Here is an 18,268-nt window from a genome sequence, read left to right on the forward strand (position 1 = left end):
CGTTTGAAATTACGTTGGGGAGCCTGGGTATGCGAAACACGGATCCTTTTTTTCGCCCCTCTAGATCGCGATGAGGTGCATGCCAAATCCAGCCCTGATCATGGATCACTATGAGGATCGAGAAATACGTACCCTGTCGGAGCAGTGGGTTCGCGACGATCGCAGAGTGATTTTTCTCTCCCAGAGTGGCTCTCTTGGGTGCCAAAATTCAACTAACACACACTACGACTACCTTACTAGGATAGCCATATCAACATATCCAGGAGTCTCAATGGGACTCGCCAAATAGGGTAACTAGCTCTCCAGCACAGCTCCGCCTTGCCGCGATGATTACCTTTTTTTTTTTTTTTGGACTTCGTATGCAGCCCGACCTAAGCTCTCTATAATCTACATCTTTTGCCGGGATTCTTCTCCCAAGCTGGTATTACACCCCCCCTTTGAGTTTTTGGTCACCCCGGCTGTCACACCGACTGCCATTGGCGCCGTCTGTCGGCTGGGGGCCGATGATTTAAATCCCAGCGCATGCTAACTGCTGCCGCTGCTGCTGCTCGTATGGAGACTACGGAATAGGCAGTTTTACTGATGAGAAGTACTTGTACATGCTTCTCCGGAATAACGGCGAGGAAGAAATGGAGATGGAGCTAACGGCTGCTGTAAGCTTCATCCGTGCCATGTCATGCTCAATTGCACCCCCCTCAATTGCTTCGCTTCGCTTCTGATGCTCGTACATACAGCTGCTAGCAGTAGCAGTAGCAGTGAAATTACGTTACAACCCTAAGATGTAATCAGCTGGAAGCTTCGAGGCCGTTTCCCCGCAGTCCAGCGTTGAATTCTAAATAAATTGAAGGCCGAAGCTATTGACCATCGGCATGCAGCTTGGGCTCATGGGAAGCGAAAAAGGGCTGCAGCGAGAGCTGCAATGCGCGCCTCCAGATTGTCTGGCGAGCCACGAACGCCACACCGATGCGGACGGTTGCACGAATACCACGGTAACTACGCCATATTGGGCTGCTTCATGAGATTGAAGCGCACACGAAGCGCCTACCGTACATATCTAGCGCTTCGTCGTTATTATAGCAATACGCTTCTCCCAACGGAGCAGGCTTGCCGTTGCTGAACTAAGTCCAAAAGGCATGGGATGCTAACAGCACGAGACGGAGTGGTGCTCAATGTACACGCACTCGGCCCCACTCGCTGCCGGTGACGGATGAATGATCATTTCTGATTGATTGATTGATGCTATATTAACACAAACGGGCGTCTGGGACATGGGGGGATGCTTGGCCTCAGCGCAAAAGCGACATATACAGAAGATGAAGAAAAAGAGGGGTGGGCCAAAGATGGACAGCCAGCTGTTCGTCGGGCAGCGTTTAGACAAGATGGCCGATACTACTTGGTATTGCTGGCAGGATGTGGTAGTCTTATGGATGGGGATCTCGGACTTCGCTTTTTACTTTTGTTATGCTCATTTCTCTCTCCCGTTTTTAATTACTACCAGCCGTTCTTTTTTTTTTAATGGGGGTCTGGCTTACGGAGCTCTTTTTCGGAGCAAGGGGGCTCCTCTTTCTGCTGACGATAACTTTCTCATGACAGATATAAGACGTCATGACCCTAGCTGAGTGCGGCAGGTCGTGATAAGGAGCCCTGGGATATCGGTCAACGCACAGCATAAACATGGACTGACCGATGAGCTGGGACGCAAACAAGGGGAGGCATGAGGAACATGACAAAAAGTCTGATATAGAAGGTTGTAGCTACGGCGTACTCCGTACAGTATTGGGCTTTTTTGCCTGTTGTGGACTGGAGGGGGGGGGAGAAGGGCAACAGACCCGAAACCTTGGACGGATTACATGGGGAGGACAAGACTGGCGCTAAATCGAATTCAACAAGCAGATCGGTGAGCTCTTCCAGCCATAGGCCAAACGGCAAAGGTCCAAGTTCCCGTTTCTTGTTGTAGGTAGTAGTCCTTGACCGCTAGTCCTCTGAGACTCTTTCTCTCACACACTGATCCTTACCCTGTAGTGGCTTGCATTGGAGTAACATCACCATCTTTTTTGGCTAAAAGACGGTTCTACCAATCGATGGTGTTTGGCCTCGTAAGCTAGTGATCCCGCGTATACGCATTGTTGCCCTCCCAATTCTATTAGTGCTAGTGGTAGTAATATAGCAGAAGTATTGCGAGGACATTTGTAGCAGTACTTGTAGTACTAGACGGTGGCTAGGATTATACTCTCTCCTTGCATTTCCAAGTGCGTGGATGATGCTCCTCTTCTCAAACAACCATGATGCTGGATGCATATACATGAAATCCGGGGTGCGGCACTGGCGGCTTTTTTTTACGAGCTGCGGGAAGGATACGCGTGACGTTGGAGGTGCAGCTGGCTGAACAGCCATTCGATTGATACGTGTTGGCTCGGCTCGCGTTTTCTGGGGTATGCCATGTATGCAGATGCGGTAGGCATGGTGGTGAACTATCACATCAGCTGGCCTAGCCATGCGAGATAAGCACATAGTCTCTCCTTAGTAGGAGCAGTCTAGCTGGCTGAGGGAAGAGTGACGGCTGAAGAGGCCCGTTCCCGTCAACTGCCATCCCCAGGATTTCATCCCTCACCGACAGAATGACAGCGGAAGAAAAGTCAAAGGGAGAGGAAGAGACAAGCTGCAGAGAGGCTGCTTATCCCGCTAGCAATGTAGATGCAATGCAAATGTACTGGTAGGCATGCAAGTATAAGTCAGCTGCGTCAAAGTGACAAGTCTTTCTCTCGTCTTTGTGAGGTATGGCTAGCTTTCCGTTAAACGTGGGAAAAGAATATGGGGGAACTGCAGTTCGTGGGCAGAAGTCGGTTTAGCGAGAAGAGATTTCCATCACGAGATGGGAGGAGACGCAAAAGGCAGGGATACTTTGAAAACTTTAACTTCAGCGTGCTCTTCCCTTTTTTTTTAACTTTTGGACAGGGTCCTGTATGGGGTTTTTGAGAATGCCTTTTCTGGTCTTTGCCTTTTCTCGATTTCGATGCAGTGAGTGACAATCTGAGTTAGAGGCGTGACCCGTTGCGGTGGATGATAGAGTTGCAACGTGCATATCGGAGACGTAATAACTCAGAACTCACATTGCCTTTTGGTTTTATTCTCCTCGTATCTTGAGTTGTGATCATGGAATCTATGCCGCTGCATTGACAGATCTATGACGTTTGTATAAAAAATAATAATCCGCGGCTATGCATGCGAGGGTCATATGTAGAGTATATCTAGATACGCAAGGGAGGCATATCGGGTCTGTCGCGTGGCACATGAGTGAAAACTTTGTTTGCCTCCTTTTTCTGCGTGGGGGCCATGTTTTGAATTTTTTTGAGTCAGGCGAGTGAATAGACGGTGAGCCGTCTCACGTTCTTTGCTTCTTTCTTTCTGCAGGGAGCACGAGGAGCAGTTTTATGAGCCTGCCTAGTTTGTAGTCAGCGCGCAGTTCAAGTCTCAGAAAGAAAGGGATACCGATTCTTACCTTGAGCTCAGTCTTCGCAAGTGTTGCTCCTTTGGTAAACTTGTTGATGACAGCGGCATATGACAATGAGCTCGACTCTTTCAAGCCAACTGGGCGTCTGTTGTTGAGTCAATTCTATGCCAAGACGAAGGAGCAAGAGCAAGCAACAACAACTCGACTTTTCAAAATTCATAATTTATTCAGCCAACTATGTAAATTTTGTTTCCCGCCATCATTCATCTCAAAAACACCAGCCACCAAACGCCACTCCTTGGGTATCCAAAATCCTGTTTTTGTCCTTGACGAGAAATATATATATTCAAAAAATTAAAAGGGTCAAAACTCGCTTAATCCTCGTGCACAGGCGGGCCGGCATAGTTCTTGTGGCCCCAGGCCCAGTACCAGATACCGGAGACGAGCATCGCGGCAACGAACACAACGGGAGCATAGTTGACTGTCTCGGCTGTGACGGGGATGACAGTCGGCATGCAAAACAGCGGCATGGCAAGCAGGGACCAGGCTGTGAAACGTATCAAGTTAGTCAACTACTTAGCAATACTAGCAATTACGGAATCGACAAAGAATAATGCTTACCAACTGTGATAACGTTGCAGAAAGTACCAAGGTGGCCGAGATAGAACTTGCCCCTGCGGACTTGCTTCCTTCCGCTCAGCAGACTGATGGCAACGGGAGTTCCATATGCGGCCGTCAGGCAAATGACGCCGACGCCGGAGAAGGCGTTGAAGGCGGCGGAAGAGCCAAAGTAGATGACTCCGAGGATGATTTGTACCACCATGCTGAGCATCATGGCGTTGAGAGGCACGTCCAGAGTCTTGTTGACCTTGACCCACCACTTGGAGCCTGGGATGGCACCATCACGAGCAAAAGCCCAAGTGCAACGAGACGCGGCGGTGGTGCAGCCAATACCGCACATGACGGCGAGGACCATGATGGGGATGAGGAGGCCAATGGCACCGCCAGAAGAGCCGACGGCGGACTTGATGATGGGAGGCACGGGCTGGGCGCTAACAAGCTCGGCGAGGGCCTGCAGGTCGTCAATGACGAAGACAAGAGGGACGAGGAACAGGAGGCCGGCAATGGTGTTGATGACGATGGTGGCAACCATGGCCTTGGGGACCTGGGTGGCAGGGTCTCTGACTTCTTCGCACATACTGGCGTCGGCTTGTTAGTATCACTGACGAAAAGGGGTGATATCAAGTAATCAGGCAAACAGCAAGCTACTTACGAAATAATCATTCCGGTTGAAGAGGTGGCATAGGCAGCGTGAAGCAGGCCAACGCAGAAAGACCATCCGCTAGGCCAGCCGGAGAAGGACTCAAAGTGGCCAAACACCCATTTGGCATCGTTTCGACCCTCCTTGGCAAGGACCAGAATGGTGACCATGAGGGCAATGACACCGGCGAATGTCCAGAAAACAGCAGCAGTCTATCAGCAAAGTCAGCAATTCGTCCTCTCCTAGATTCTTAGGAAGAGATGGATCAAGGGCAAGACGAAATCGCCAGTCTTGGAGCCAACTATAAAAGGGAAATACAGGATACAAGGACGTACGTCTAGCCAAGGGAGCCACTTATTGCCAAAGGCAGACACGGCATTGCAGAAAAAGGTCAGAGCCAAGAAGATGAGGAAAATCTGCCATGTTTCACCGGCAAAGATGCCAACACCAGGCTCCTTCTCGAACACATTAATGCACGAAACGAAGAACAAGGTGCTGCCAAAGTTGACGGCCAGGGTGATTGTGATATTGCCAACGATGAAGAGCCAACCGGTGATCCAGCTTGCAATGCGCCTCCACTTGGGAGAGGCCAGCATAAAGGCTTGATAGTAGACACCTGGAGAAAGCGACAAAGATTAGCACTGTGTTTATGATAGTTTGCGGTTGCTGGAGAGCTCGCGACAAATGCGCAAAGCGTGTCGCAAACTCCAGAAGCGAAGAACGAAGAAGCGACTGGAATTGGCGAGATATACCTCCGGCAGTAGGATAGACACTCGTGATTTCACCCAGCGAGGCAGCGACGCAGATGATGATGAGAGAGACCAGGACCCATCCCCAGATAATGTCAACAGGACCTCCTCCCAGCAGCGGGTAGTATAACGTCGTGGCCAGACCGTACGGGATCGAGGCGAGGACAAAGGACATGAAGGCGACCTGGGCCGTCGATCGATTGCGCGACAGCTCGGGCGTGTAGCCGAGCGTCTCGAGGAGGTGGTCGGCGGTGTCTTCGACGCTGGACAGCTGGTTGCTCTCCAGCCGCTTCGAGTCCACGGCAGGCGGGCTTGCGCCGACCTTGGACGAGGAGGACGACATGGCGAGAGGAAAACCGAGGGTATCACGACGAGAAGAGGAGGTGCGAAGAAAAGGAACGTCGCTAGAGGCACACGGCGAGGAGAGAAGATTTAAAGAGCCTCGGAAAATAGAGCGAGTGGGGGAATTAAACGAGCAGCAGCAGCAGCAGCAGTGAGAGAAGGCACGTGTGGTCTAGACTTTGCGACAGGCTACGAGATCCAACAGTCGATTGTGTTGAGAGGCTGTAGCGCCGAGCTCATGCAGGTAAGCAGGGTCAAGGGAACCGGGATGCGGTGATAGACGAGCTGAAGTCCATGTGCGACTAGGCCGCATGCGATATCTGTCGCGTGTTTGGGGGTCTTGGAGCCTTGTCTAGTAGGAGACGAGGGCGACGGGGGACTTGTCGAATAAGGAAGAGAAAAAGAAATTTGGTGTTTCTTTTCCTCTGTTTTTTTCTGTGGGGGGAAAGCTGAGACTGTCTCTAATTCCAAAAAGTAATGAGGGTTGGAAAGTAGAAAAAAGAAAAGAAGGTTAATTCAAGTACAAGTAGGAGGACGAGAAGAGAGAGAGAGAGAGAGAGGAAAACCGCCGAGTCGAGGAAATCACAAAGTACCAAAAAAGCATGTCTCTCTCCTCTTTTTTCCTCTCCCGTCTCTCTTATTTGGCACCGGCGGGGCGGGCTCCGGCCAGTTTCAGTAACAGGAACTCGGCGTGGATCGACGCTCCGAGAAGTTTGCGCTAAACAGGAGGGAAAAACAAGCCATGTCCATGTTCCAATCAGATGCGGCTTAATATGGACGAGCAGGAGAGTCATTCATGAGGCTAAATAGAGGCTTGTGCCTTGGAGCTAAACGGCGTGAGAAACCTGGAGTTGATGCCAAAACTGCTTGAATCGTAGATGAATACTTACTTGTACATGTACGGTATCCATCGACTACAAGCGAGGTATTCCCCCCATGGCGGTTTGGTCGCTAGCTCGAGTTTTTCCCATCAACATCTCCAAGGGATCATGGGCTTTTTGGACGATATGGTGCCGCAACTGGGGCAGTTCCCCAGGCTAGCGAGGCAGCGAGGCTCGGGGCTAGACTGGACCGGACAAGGGGGAGGCGATGAAAACTGGCCCTGGGATGGCTTTGCTACGCTTTGAGTGGCTGTCTTGGGCTCGGCGGTGGCCCCAGGTGGCTTCGTTAGTGGGATTAGACGACTGTCCAACCTTGCCAAAACTACGTCAGACGTCTGTTTTGGCCGCAAGAGGCGGTCTTGGCCGACGAAAGCCTCTGCGGATGGTGGCGTGGACGGCTGTTTCCATTTGTTTTAGTGTTTCTAGAAGGCTTTAAGGCTTTAAATTCAGGGTGCAGCGTAAGACGTGTGTGTGATGTAGATCTGAATTTTGTTTTAGGATGCTTACAGGTGACAGCGGGCTACAGATGAGATGCCAGATAAGATTTGTGAGATGCTTGGGAGATATGCTTCGTATTAGTGCAGTCAGTGCTCTTTGCTGATGCTCGAACCCAACCGGGTTGGCAAGGCATGTAAACAAAAACAATCACGGTATGTGCCTACCAATGGTCTCACGAGGTACATTGCATTGCATGTACATGAATACGAAGCAAAAGCAACAACGCAGAGGCAAAAACAGACAGGATCCCTACGCGTAATAAAAAGGCCGTGGAAAAAAGACCCGCAAGCACATGCAAATCCGCCAGACTTCAACAGTCGCCGCTAAGCCCCAATAAACCGTTCTCGGTGGGCTGTTGAGGAAAGACTGCACGAGGGCCTCTCCACGCACTAGGCTCCAAGCGCGAGGCCTGCCCGTCGAATCCAACAAAGTTGATCCCTGGAGGAGCGAGTTGATGGAGTCTGGGCGATGGGCGCCGCAAATTAGAGCCCGTTGTCTGCCAATAGATTGCGGACGCGGCCAGCTAATGCGCTCAGCTAATGGTATCTACAGCTGTGTCTGTGTCTCAGTAAGAGTATTTATACTTCAAGTACCAAGAAGGCACGCACTCTTGGAGTTGCCTTCAAATTAGTATAAACAAAGTAATACCTTGACTTGCGTGAAAACGATGCTACCCGTTATCGCGTGTATTTAAGCAGACTTGACATGTCTGTTCATCCTCTTATCCTCGTTACAAGTATACACGGCATCGTTCAATGTTGCTAGTAGTATTTCCTCAGAACAGCTCTATCTTAGCCTAGCCTCGTGGTCTCATCCTATCCTTGCATATAGCCGTTCACTGTCTCATTGTCCGTGGCAAGCCGCGATCCACCGTGGTCTGGCGATAATCTCGGCCCATCTGTCTTGTTCCGAATTTTGTAGCCAATCTGCTCGCGTGCCTGCCTTTCTCTTGTTACAGCATAGGTACCCAGTATCGTTCATCCCTTTCCCTGTTGCTCCTTTTTCCCTTCTCGTTTTTGCGCGAGATGTTTCTATCATTAGATACATCATCATCATCGTTGATCATCGTCGGTGTCATCATGCAAATCCGCTAAGTACAAATTGCGTATATATATAGTCTATATTGATATCCAGCTTTTTTGAGCTCCCTCCCCTCTTCCACGTCCATCCATCTATCCATCTATCCTGGTGTCCCATCTCCTTCTCTGCTTCGTCTCTTCCTCTTCACCCCTTCTCCAAATTAAGCTCCTCTTCGCAGTTAATGGTAATAACCAAAATTAACCTCGTCCACCATTGTAATCCGCGCCTCCAGACTTTCTCAGCTGCTTCACAAGGTCGTCCTCCTTGAGCTCTGACTCCTCCTCCGCCGTAACGGCCAAGTGGTGATGCGCAAGCGCCTTCTTGACCTCACTGCTCTCGACACTAACGCGCGCTTTTCGCATCACCTTTGTGTTCTTGCCGATCCAGATGACCAGCACAAACTTGACTCGCGTGCTCTCCTTGTCGTTGGCATATTCGATCCGCACGTAGCCGTACTGCACCCCGTCGTCGCTCAGAGACGAAACCAGCTCGCTCAGACCGCCGGTTCCAGCCCCGGCCAGTGCCAGCTTGTTGCCCACGGCTCCCGCGTAGGAGAGGAGCATCCAATTGGTCTCGAGCTTGTCGTTGCGCACATCGTCGTAGGCAGCCACGATATCGGGGGCGTCGAGTCCAGACATTTTCGCTCTCTTTTGTTATTTGGCGCTGTAGAAGCGATATAGAGTGTTGTTCGTAGAGCGTCTTCGTGGCGGGCCGCCGATTCAGGAGCGCAAGATGGGATTCCGGGATCCGGTCGGCACGTGCGGGATCTGCCGGAGACGGCGAGTTAGCATTGATCTGAGACGCGCCTTTCTGAATTCTGCGCTTCTCTTGCTCTCCCTGCGTAACGTTTCTCGTACCTTGCAGACTCGACGGGCGTATATCAAAGGGTTGGGAGAGCAAAAGGCGGGCGGGGAACAAGGCCGGACTATGTACGAATCGTCGGCCTGAGCCTCCACCGACCCCTTTCGCCAGCTAATCGATTAATTACCTAGTCCCTGGACGCATTACGCGCAGCCAGCCTACCCTGGACTTTTTGAAAAAGGAGCAGTGAGCAGCAGAAGGGAACTGTACTTGAGGCATTGTCTAGCAGGTGTAGATCTAAGTTGATATAATCAACTGGATTCTGTTAATCAAGTTTCTTTTTCATCTTGATGCACGTGGTAATCAGGCATGGTGACATGTCTGCGTTCCAATATTGCAACCCTCCACAGACTAGTCCTATCCATACCTTGCAATTCTGCGGGAGATCTGCTTTGCGATCGCTGTTCCTTGCATAGTGTCTGAAAGTGATGAAGAATATCAGAGTCGACTAAAGAGTGCGTCTAGATGCTGCATAGATGCCATGTACCCATCTGTATTACTTGGCACAACATATACCTGCATCTAAAATTACTTACTGTATTCCAACAGCTTGATTCTACAATCGTGTGCATCTAGGCGAGCATGTACCTGTCTATCAAACGCCAATGTCCGTCTAGCTACCATCTCTTGTTCTGTAAACGGCTATAATGCTTGAAAATCGTTTTCCCTTATTATATAGCTCCAGCACATTATTACAACTCTTCAGCCTCTGCCTTCACCATATCCCAGCATTTCCGCATCCCCGTCCCCATCGACTCAAAACCAGCAACATCAGCAACCCATTGCCTGGGCTGTTCCTCGTCATCCTCAGTTACCATAGCATCTTCGCCCACAGTAAAAAGATGGACGTGCATTGTCAGCTTGATGTGCGTAAATTGCCAATCTATGCTGCCCAGTTCGCCCTTGTATGATACCTTTGGCTTTTTACCGACTTTGGTGACATGTAAAAGCCCCGACACGTATTCGACAGAAAGCTGCTCCCGCTTCTTCTTATCTATCTTTGCTGAGGCCTCAAGCAGCTTACTAGGAAACTCCCATAGCCCGGCCAACAAGCCTTTCAGTGGTCGCCGCTGGATGAGATACTGGCCGTCACCGCGGCGGATGGCGCAGACAAGCGTTTCCTCTATGCGGACAGCTTTTTTTATGGGCTTGACAGGAAATTTGCGCGCGTATCTCGTGATTGCTTCCATTGTCTCTTTGGAAGCTGTTGAAGCCGCTGCTGCAGGAGAGGAAAGGGATGAGGAGCTGCTGATGGTTTTCTTCGTAAACGCAAAAGCTGTCAACGTGGCCTGCTTGCTTTGCTTTGCATCGGGCTTCTTGGCCTTGCCACGCTTCTTATCCTGTGCCGAATCATCATCACTATCTTCAAGGTCACCCTCAAACGGTTCGCACAAGGTGCAGGCATCTTCGATATCTGGAATCCTAGGAGAAGCTTCCTTTGACTTCTTGGCCTGAAGTTCGCCTTCTTTGTAAACACGGCAAGTCGATGTGATCGGACACTGAGAGCAGTTCGGATTTGGCGTGCAGATTGTGCTGCCCAGCTCCATAAGTGCTTGACCCCATTGTCCTGGCCTGTCGTTGGGCTCGGTGTTTATTAGGCCATCGTCACCGTCCAGCTCTGATGTAGCTTTGACCAGGGCATCTGCCGCAGCCCAGATGGTGTCGATGACAGCTTTGTCCGCTTTCACGTTTCCATGTATGCCCAGTTGCCTGCTCAACACTCTAAAAACGTTGCCATCAACCATGGCACTCGGATTGCCAAAGACGATGCATGAGATTGCGCCTGCGGTGTACGCCCCGACTCCCGGCATCTTTGCTTCAAGGTCCTTTGCGGATGATGGTAAAAGACCTTTCATGTCTGGATCGCCAACTGCAAGTTTTGCTGCTTCATGGATTCTCGTTGCTCTGCTGTAATATCCAAGCCCACTCCACTGAGCAAGCACATCTTCAGATTTTGCCGCCGCAAGATCATGTATCGTTGGCCATTTGGCCATCCAGCGAGTCCAGTAGTCAATGACGGTGGCCACGCGAGTCTGCTGAAGCATGATTTCGCTGATCCATACTTCGTAGGCGCGTTTCTCGAGCGTTGTTCGGAGTTCAATTGGGTCTGATATCATTTTGGGATTGATCCAGGGTTTCCTCCATGGCATGGATCGCGATTCGCTAACGGAATGGAACCACGAAAGCAAGGCTTTACGACCTTGAGACCCGACATCTTGGTCTAAGAGCAGGGGTCTGTGATATGTGATGGAGTGCTGTCGAAGAGGCGGCAAGCATGGCTCTTTTGGTGTTTCTGTGGAATCTCGAGCAAAGAGTCTTTTACGCAAAGTATCATCCAGTTTTACTGAACGTGAAGCAGAAGCCGTCTTTCGCCTCTTGGTGGCATTCTCTGGTGGGCTGAGCTCAGCTTCAATCTCAAAGTCAGAATCGCCACTTAACGACGCGGCATCTTGAAGCTTCTTTGATCGAGAACTTCTGCTGTCGGATGAATTTAATTTTGTTTTTGAAGCTGCTCTAGCAGGTGGTCTCTGACGCTTTGTTGCAGGCATGGCTTGAATCAGACTACCATGGATTGATGCAAGTACAGTTAAAGTGCATGTGAATATTGATCGCCTTTTGCTGGAGTGAAGCGCGTCTGGCACAGCAATCGCGACGCGCACGGACCACTTCAATTATTTGCTGCAGGGAGCGAAAAAAAAAAAGAACACACCAAGCAAACGGTGGATATATGTGTTTTTGCGTATCTCTACCGGCTTCTTTTCGATTTTGAATACTCGAAAGATTCATACTTGGAGATACTCCCTGAGTTCAGGCTGCATAGGAGACATTATACTTGGAAGTCTCTTGCAGTGCTTTCACGTTCTTGTTTAACCAATACGCATTGCAAAGATGTATCGTTTGGGACTCGTATTCCAAGATGTTTTCTGCATTGTAAAAGCTATATACAGGCATTGAATGATACATTGATAGTCTTGTACATATCAACTTCTCAAAGTCCAAGCAGCGTGGCCGCAATAGACACCGCCGCCGGCACTGCTTGCACATACAGGATCCTCTTGCTGGCCGTCGCCGCGCCATACACGCCCGCAACTCCTACGCATCCCAAAAAGAACAGCCTGATCTGCTCTCCAAAGCTTTCCACTGGGTGCGCAAGTCCCCAGAACAGCCCTGCGGCAAGAAATCCGTTGTAGAGGCCCTGGTTGGCCGCCAGCACTTTGGTCTTTGTGGCGAAATCGGGCGCCAGCTTGAAGGCCTTGTGGCCGCGCGGGGTGTCCCACAGGAACATTTCCAAGGTGAGGATGTAGATGTGGATGGCACCTACAGCGCCGGTGGCGAGCTTAGAGAACAGGGCCATTGTCTGTATTGTTCACTTTTGTCGTATTTGATTCCCGAGTTGCGAATGTTATTTGAAGCGATCTCCGTAGGCGGGCGGAGAGCGAGCGGTGCTGGCCCCCAATTATCGGTTGGCCGAGAAGATTTTAGACAGCAAGTGGCTTTCGGGGAACCTGGCCTCGTAGGCGATTGGCTGCTTGGAGTTGTGGCGTTGTACTTTGATTAGCTGCGGAATGAATACCAGGCGAACTTGGGTTGAGAGCGGAATCAAGGTATGATAAACAGTGGTAACCAAAGCTTTCAATTGGGATGTACCAGAGAAGCTCTTTTTATGCAGTGGTAGTGAAGCCCAGTTCACGTAAAGGCCCAGCTGTGTTGGCTGCGCCTACCGGCCTGAGCGATGGCTTACTACAAACGGACGTCTCTGTAACCTTTCCAACGCCGATACGGTGGGGCTGATCTCACTCTTGGCGTCAGATTGGCTAGCTTTCCATGTATGCACCGCTGTAATTTGGCAAAAAGAGACGCTGTTGCCTGTGGCTGCCGGCAATGAAGCTTCTGTGCCGAGGCATGTCTCCGTATGGGCGTCCTACACTTGCAAGGGCATATCTTCTGAACTATAGCTTATTTAATGAGCCAAACAGCCGCAAAATGATGGAGGAGCGCACATAGTCATATGAAGATAGCTATTACTAGAAACTTGCTATCCAATTGAGTCATCTGCGACCGAGTGAGCGCTATGTCTAAAGCTAAGAGTATTTATAGAGCATGGGAGCTATCAGTTAAGAGATTTAAGGCAGCTATCAAATAGCATTGCAGTTCTTGCTTTTAGTCTACTCAAAAGTTGGACGATGAAGCGGACGCAATACTAGGGAGACTACATAATGGTGATCCGATGAGAGGTTCGTCTCGGATGGCAGTAGACGGAGAAACAATAAAGACTTGTTGCCTCTTCACACATATTGTACTCCGTACTCATACTTCAAAGGCTTCTAGATTCGATTGGAAGCTCTACGTGCCAGTTTTGGTTCAAGACAATATTCTTGAATGCTTTCAAGATATCCAACTCGCATGTCGAATGTCCCTCGTAGCTGAAGCATTTTGATGGTCTGGAACAGGTCCTCGAATCATTGACATTTGTCAAGTAAAGTCTCATCATACTCCACTAAGAACAGTCCATACAGCTCTCTCCTGGAGTATGCTTGTAGAAGTGTATCCCATCAGAGGCCGGTAACTAACAAAAAGAAAAAGGGTCCGCAATTTCACAGGGCGTGAATGAGAGCTGTAGAAGTTGCTACATGTTGCATCGACTACAAAATGCCGGGCCTGCGTGACCGTTACACGTCAAGTCGACATCTTCCCACTTTACCCCATCGCAATTCCAGCTGAGCAATGTTTACGTTGCAACAAGGAACTATCGATGACAATGATGGGAGAGCCATCCGTTCATCCGTTCAAAATATACACTTCCACCTCCTGCCCGACGCCACGATAGCATTTCAGGTCGTCTTTCCATCTACCGGCGGTCACTTGAGTCTAAGCCGTGGTTGGGGGTCCAAGCCATAAAAATGTCTTATACACGCCTTGGTGCTGCTACGTCAAGCCGAAGCTTTCAATAGCGTGCATTTAAAGGTTGGAGAGAGGACAGACATGAGAACGAATATATGGACAAATAGAGGTTAGCTGATAATTCTCTTGTGATCGTCGCCCTGCTGAAGACTCACCCTTCCAGCCTATTATTAGGATCTTATCCTTCTTCTGTGGGGGACCGGCCAACTTCAAGGCATGACCAAGCTGAGATCATGCGGGGAAGCTACATTGTATACAGGTTCAAGATAGCAAAAGTAGTCATACCATAGATAGGAGTTGGGGCTGTCTGTGAAGGGCGCGACGCCGGTATACAGGCACTATGTATACCCTAGATATGGAGCTTCAAGGTAGCGTCCAAGGCAGCTAGAGCCATACCCATAAAAAGGCATATCTATTCCTAAGATAGCTTCTAGTTTGACAGCTCTACGGAGGACGGATAAAGACAACGGATCTCGCCTTGTTGGCCCGAGGAGGGGCCTCCATCCTCGAAGCTCTAAGGGGAAACCTCGTACCAGCATCCGTGGGGGTCGAGCTCAAGGCCAAGTCGTGCCGTGATGGAACGTTCTGATCTGGGCTACTTGGTCACCGCCGACGATGAATACACAGTGAACGCTGTGCCAAGAGGCGCCTCGCAACGTTGGGATGATGCATGGGGGGTCTGGTTGGTGGGGTTTTATCGTCGGCGCTGGTCTGGAGAGAATACGGACACAGGATGATAGCCTGGTAAAGGGCATACGGCGGCGTTGGGAGCTGATAGCCTTGATTGATATCTCGGAAAGCTACAAAACAATGCTCGCAGATAACGAATGATGGGCGCGTGAGCAATGCTGGTCAGGGATCAGCAAGTAAACGGATAAACGTCCATATCTCCAGAATGAGGAGGCCGGAGCAACTTGAAAAAGGCCAGCCAATAGCAGTGTACGACTCGGGCAAGAAGGTCTAGATCCATGTCCATGTTTATGCAGTGAGCCGCACCTCTTTGCTCGCTCGTTGGTGTCGTTTATTGGGTACATTGCTGCTGCGGCATTCTAGATGTATACGCCCTCCGAGGAAGAGAGAGCATGCACATACTGATTACGAGCATCTATAATCTCAAAGCTATGATGCGACAGCCACTTTTTGCAAGCCTTTCTATTACTAGATAGTTCTATAAGCAGATATTGAAAGCACAATCCTGGGTACTGTTTCTTCGTATGGTGGATAACAGCGTTGTGGGGGTCAATAGCGCCAATAAGCCAGTCTCAGCGCCAAGGCAAGGTCTGAATATGCACATGTACTCTCAACGGCTTCCGGTACCTGAGATGATCGTGGCTGAGCACCTCTCAGCTCGGTTTCGCCTCGATGATGAAACGACATTTGAGCCTCAACTCACCGAAGAAGCGATTCATTCAATGCATCCGTCTTGTCTCATTGCCACTTGGTGAAGTCAACCCCCGCATTCGGACGAAGGAGTCTCGTGAATAGCCGGCAAGGTCTCACCGTCGCGATGCAAGCCCACCAGCGGGCTGCCCAGTTACGACAACTAACCAGAAACGGCACTTTGCACGCACTCATCGACAGCAGGTTTTACCCCATCACTCCACGAATCCAGAATCTTGCCGCCGCTAGCCTTAGGCCCAGCGCGATGGTTCGAGTGCTTGTTGCTCCCTGGCGCTCGGTGGGGGGACGAAAGATGGGGGAAAACTGCGGAGACGGTTGATTGTCTTGTCTTGTCTTTCCCGAGGGCTGGGGACTTTTACGCGCAAGGAGATAGGGCCTTTGCTGCACTTTTGAGCCCAGTGTGGATGATGGATTGCAACCTCCATCTTGCTTCGCTGCTTATCCCTGTCTAGAATTCGGCTTGCCTCGTGGCTCGTCGTGGAGCATGGGGAAGACTGGGCTGTTAGTCCGGCCTGCTACCATCACCGTTGGATGCTGCCCTTTGCTTGACTGCGCGAACCCATAAAGAGATCTTGACCCGCTGTCGGTCTTGCGTACATCTTTTTCCTTCATCAGCCTTCCCATTCTCCCTTGTTCTTGCTGACATCTGTGCTCTGCTCCTTTACTTGCAGTAGCACCATTGCTCTATTAGCTCTGCAAAGGAAAAAAAGACCTACAAGGTCGAGGAGCGACAACGCGAACTAGAGCCATGGGTGAGAAGGACGAGTCACGGCCTGAAGCGGTCGTTGACCATGGCTCGCTGAATGGCGATGCCTTTGACAAATCTGCCATTGGAAACATCACCGAAGTCCAGGGCAATGCACATTTCCATGAGATCGTTACCGGGGCGCCGATGGATCCATGGTCAAGGACGAGCATCAAGTTGTACCTCATCCTGATGGTGGCAGGATTGAACGCGACGGCATCTGGTTTCGACGGTGTAAGTGGATTCAACCTTGATAAAGCACCCAGAAGGTGAGACGAGACGACTAATACTGCTTCAAACACAGTCCATCTTCAGCTCTATCAACGCCATGACGCAGTACCAGGATTATTTCCACCACACAGAGCTGGGATCATCCACCGGCATGTAAGTTGTTGATATCTGGTCCAAAAAGTCACTCCAATGGTATCTTCTGGCTTACATGTATTCTACCTTGGCAGTATCTTCATGATTTATACCATCGGTAACATGGTCGGCTCCCTCTTCACCGGCCCGATTTGCGATCGCTTCGGTCGTCGCGCCGGTATGATGGCTGGTGCTGTCTTCATCATGGTCGGTGCCATTGTACAAACCGCCGCCAAGAGTGACGCCTACCTGCTGGGCGGTCGATTTGTCCTTGGATTCGGTGTTTCTATCGGAACTTCGTCTGCTCCGACGTATGCCCTCGAGTTGGCTCCTCCCCAGTGGCGTGCCCGTGTCGTTGGCTACTACAACACCTGTATGTGGATGTTCTTTTCTTCTCAGCGTACAGTGAAACGTTGGAGATGTTGAATACCGCTAACATAGAAGCGATGCTAAACAGTCTTCTACACCGGCTCCATCCTCGCTACCGGAGTCGCATATGCCTCGGCCAAGCACAATAGCACCCTCGCCTTCCGCCTTCCCATGGCCCTCCAGATCGTTCCTCCGCTTGTCATCTTCTTCGGCGCACTCTTCATCCCCGAATCCCCTCGATGGCTCACCATGTGGGGAAAGCAGGACAAGGCTGCTGAGATCCTGGCCAAGTATCACGGCGGTGGCGACTTGAACCACCCGCTGGTCCAGCTCGAGTTGCGCGAGTTCGAGACCTCGATTGAATTGCAAAAGTCTTCAAGTGTCTTCAACTACTGGCTTCTGGTCAAGGACCGCAACTCTCGATGGCGATTCACACAGATGGCCTTCATGTCTTTCTTCGCCCAGCTTTCTGGAAACTCGGTCTTGACTTACTATCTGCCTTCCATGTACAAGCTTCTGGGTATCATTTCTGTTGACCGCAGACTGCTGCTTACCTTTGCGAACTCCATCGTTTCTTGCACTGGTGCTGTTGCTGGCTCTGCCACGAATGACAAGGTTGGTCGCCGTACCAAACTCTGGATCGGTAGTCTTGTCCTCGCTGGACTATTCGCCGCAGTTACTGGATTCTCTAGCAAGTTCGAGCATGGTTCTGCGGGTATCAGTACGGCGTATTCGAATGCCGGTGTTGCTATGGTAAGTGACGATCCTCTGAACGTAGCATAAACAAGACCGAAACGCTGGATGCTAACAAGACTCACTTCTATAGATTTTCCTTTTCGGCTGCGCCTACTCATTCGTTTATACTCCTCTAACCGCTACATACTGTGCGGAAGTTCTGGCCAACGCTACCCGTGCCAAGGGTATGGGAGTTGTAAGTCGAGCCTTCTCTCCTCTTCTTTTCACAAACTGAGCAGTATTTCCACCAATTATTCAAAATGCTGACTTTGAGCGCTCCCACAGCACGTTATTTTCTCGAATACCGCAAATTTGTACAACACCTATGTCACTGCTATCGCTCTGGATTCCATCGACTGGCGCTACTACCTCATCTTTGTCGGCCTCAATCTCATCTACGCCGTCTGCTGGTACTTCTTTGGCATTGAAACTCGTGGCCGCACTCTGGAGGAGTTGGACGAAGTCTTCAACGCAAAGTGGCCGCCGCGTGCTGCCTTGAAGAAGCAGGTTATGGTCAGGCAGCAGGACGGTCATCTCGCAGGCCTCCATGACGATGAGCTTGTTCGAGAAGTCTAAGTGGATGCTGCCAAAAGGTATTGTTTAGACAGCATCGTGTCAGGGTGGGAACTG

At 50.5% G+C, this 18,268-nt stretch overlaps 5 protein-coding genes across 5 annotated transcripts; 1 reads left to right on the forward strand and 4 right to left on the reverse strand.

The window, feature by feature from the left end:
- Positions 1-3,825: 3,825 nt before the first annotated feature.
- TGAM01_v201401 (hypothetical protein) lies at positions 3,826-5,804 on the reverse strand (the record flags this gene model as incomplete). The annotated part of the gene is made up of 5 exons (XM_018804762.1): positions 3,826-3,998; positions 4,073-4,650; positions 4,725-4,924; positions 5,048-5,328; positions 5,465-5,804. 5 exons carry the CDS (start codon positions 5,802-5,804, stop codon positions 3,826-3,828), a joined length of 1,572 nt encoding a protein of 523 aa, XP_018662030.1.
- A 2,655-nt stretch (positions 5,805-8,459) lies between these two features.
- TGAM01_v201402 (hypothetical protein) lies at positions 8,460-8,900 on the reverse strand (the record flags this gene model as incomplete). Its single annotated transcript, XM_018804763.1, has 1 exon — positions 8,460-8,900. The coding sequence occupies one exon, from the start codon at positions 8,898-8,900 to the stop codon at positions 8,460-8,462; it is 441 nt and encodes a 146-aa protein (XP_018662031.1).
- Positions 8,901-9,815: 915 nt separating this feature from the next.
- TGAM01_v201403 (A/G-specific adenine glycosylase) lies at positions 9,816-11,672 on the reverse strand (the record flags this gene model as incomplete). Its single annotated transcript, XM_018804764.1, has 1 exon — positions 9,816-11,672. The coding sequence occupies one exon, from the start codon at positions 11,670-11,672 to the stop codon at positions 9,816-9,818; it is 1,857 nt and encodes a 618-aa protein (XP_018662032.1).
- Positions 11,673-12,112: 440 nt separating this feature from the next.
- Positions 12,113-12,478, reverse strand: TGAM01_v201404 (integral membrane protein; the record flags this gene model as incomplete). Its single annotated transcript, XM_018804765.1, has 1 exon — positions 12,113-12,478. The coding sequence occupies one exon, from the start codon at positions 12,476-12,478 to the stop codon at positions 12,113-12,115; it is 366 nt and encodes a 121-aa protein (XP_018662033.1).
- A 3,696-nt stretch (positions 12,479-16,174) lies between these two features.
- TGAM01_v201405 (hypothetical protein) lies at positions 16,175-18,214 on the forward strand (the record flags this gene model as incomplete). The annotated part of the gene is made up of 6 exons (XM_018804766.1): positions 16,175-16,405; positions 16,476-16,555; positions 16,630-16,907; positions 16,992-17,656; positions 17,730-17,834; positions 17,924-18,214. 6 exons carry the CDS (start codon positions 16,175-16,177, stop codon positions 18,212-18,214), a joined length of 1,650 nt encoding a protein of 549 aa, XP_018662034.1.
- Positions 18,215-18,268: the final 54 nt, after the last annotated feature.

This window comes from Trichoderma gamsii, assembly GCF_001481775.2.
Source record: "Trichoderma gamsii strain T6085 chromosome Unknown Scaffold_3.2, whole genome shotgun sequence".
NCBI classification, from domain to species: domain Eukaryota; kingdom Fungi; phylum Ascomycota; class Sordariomycetes; order Hypocreales; family Hypocreaceae; genus Trichoderma; species Trichoderma gamsii.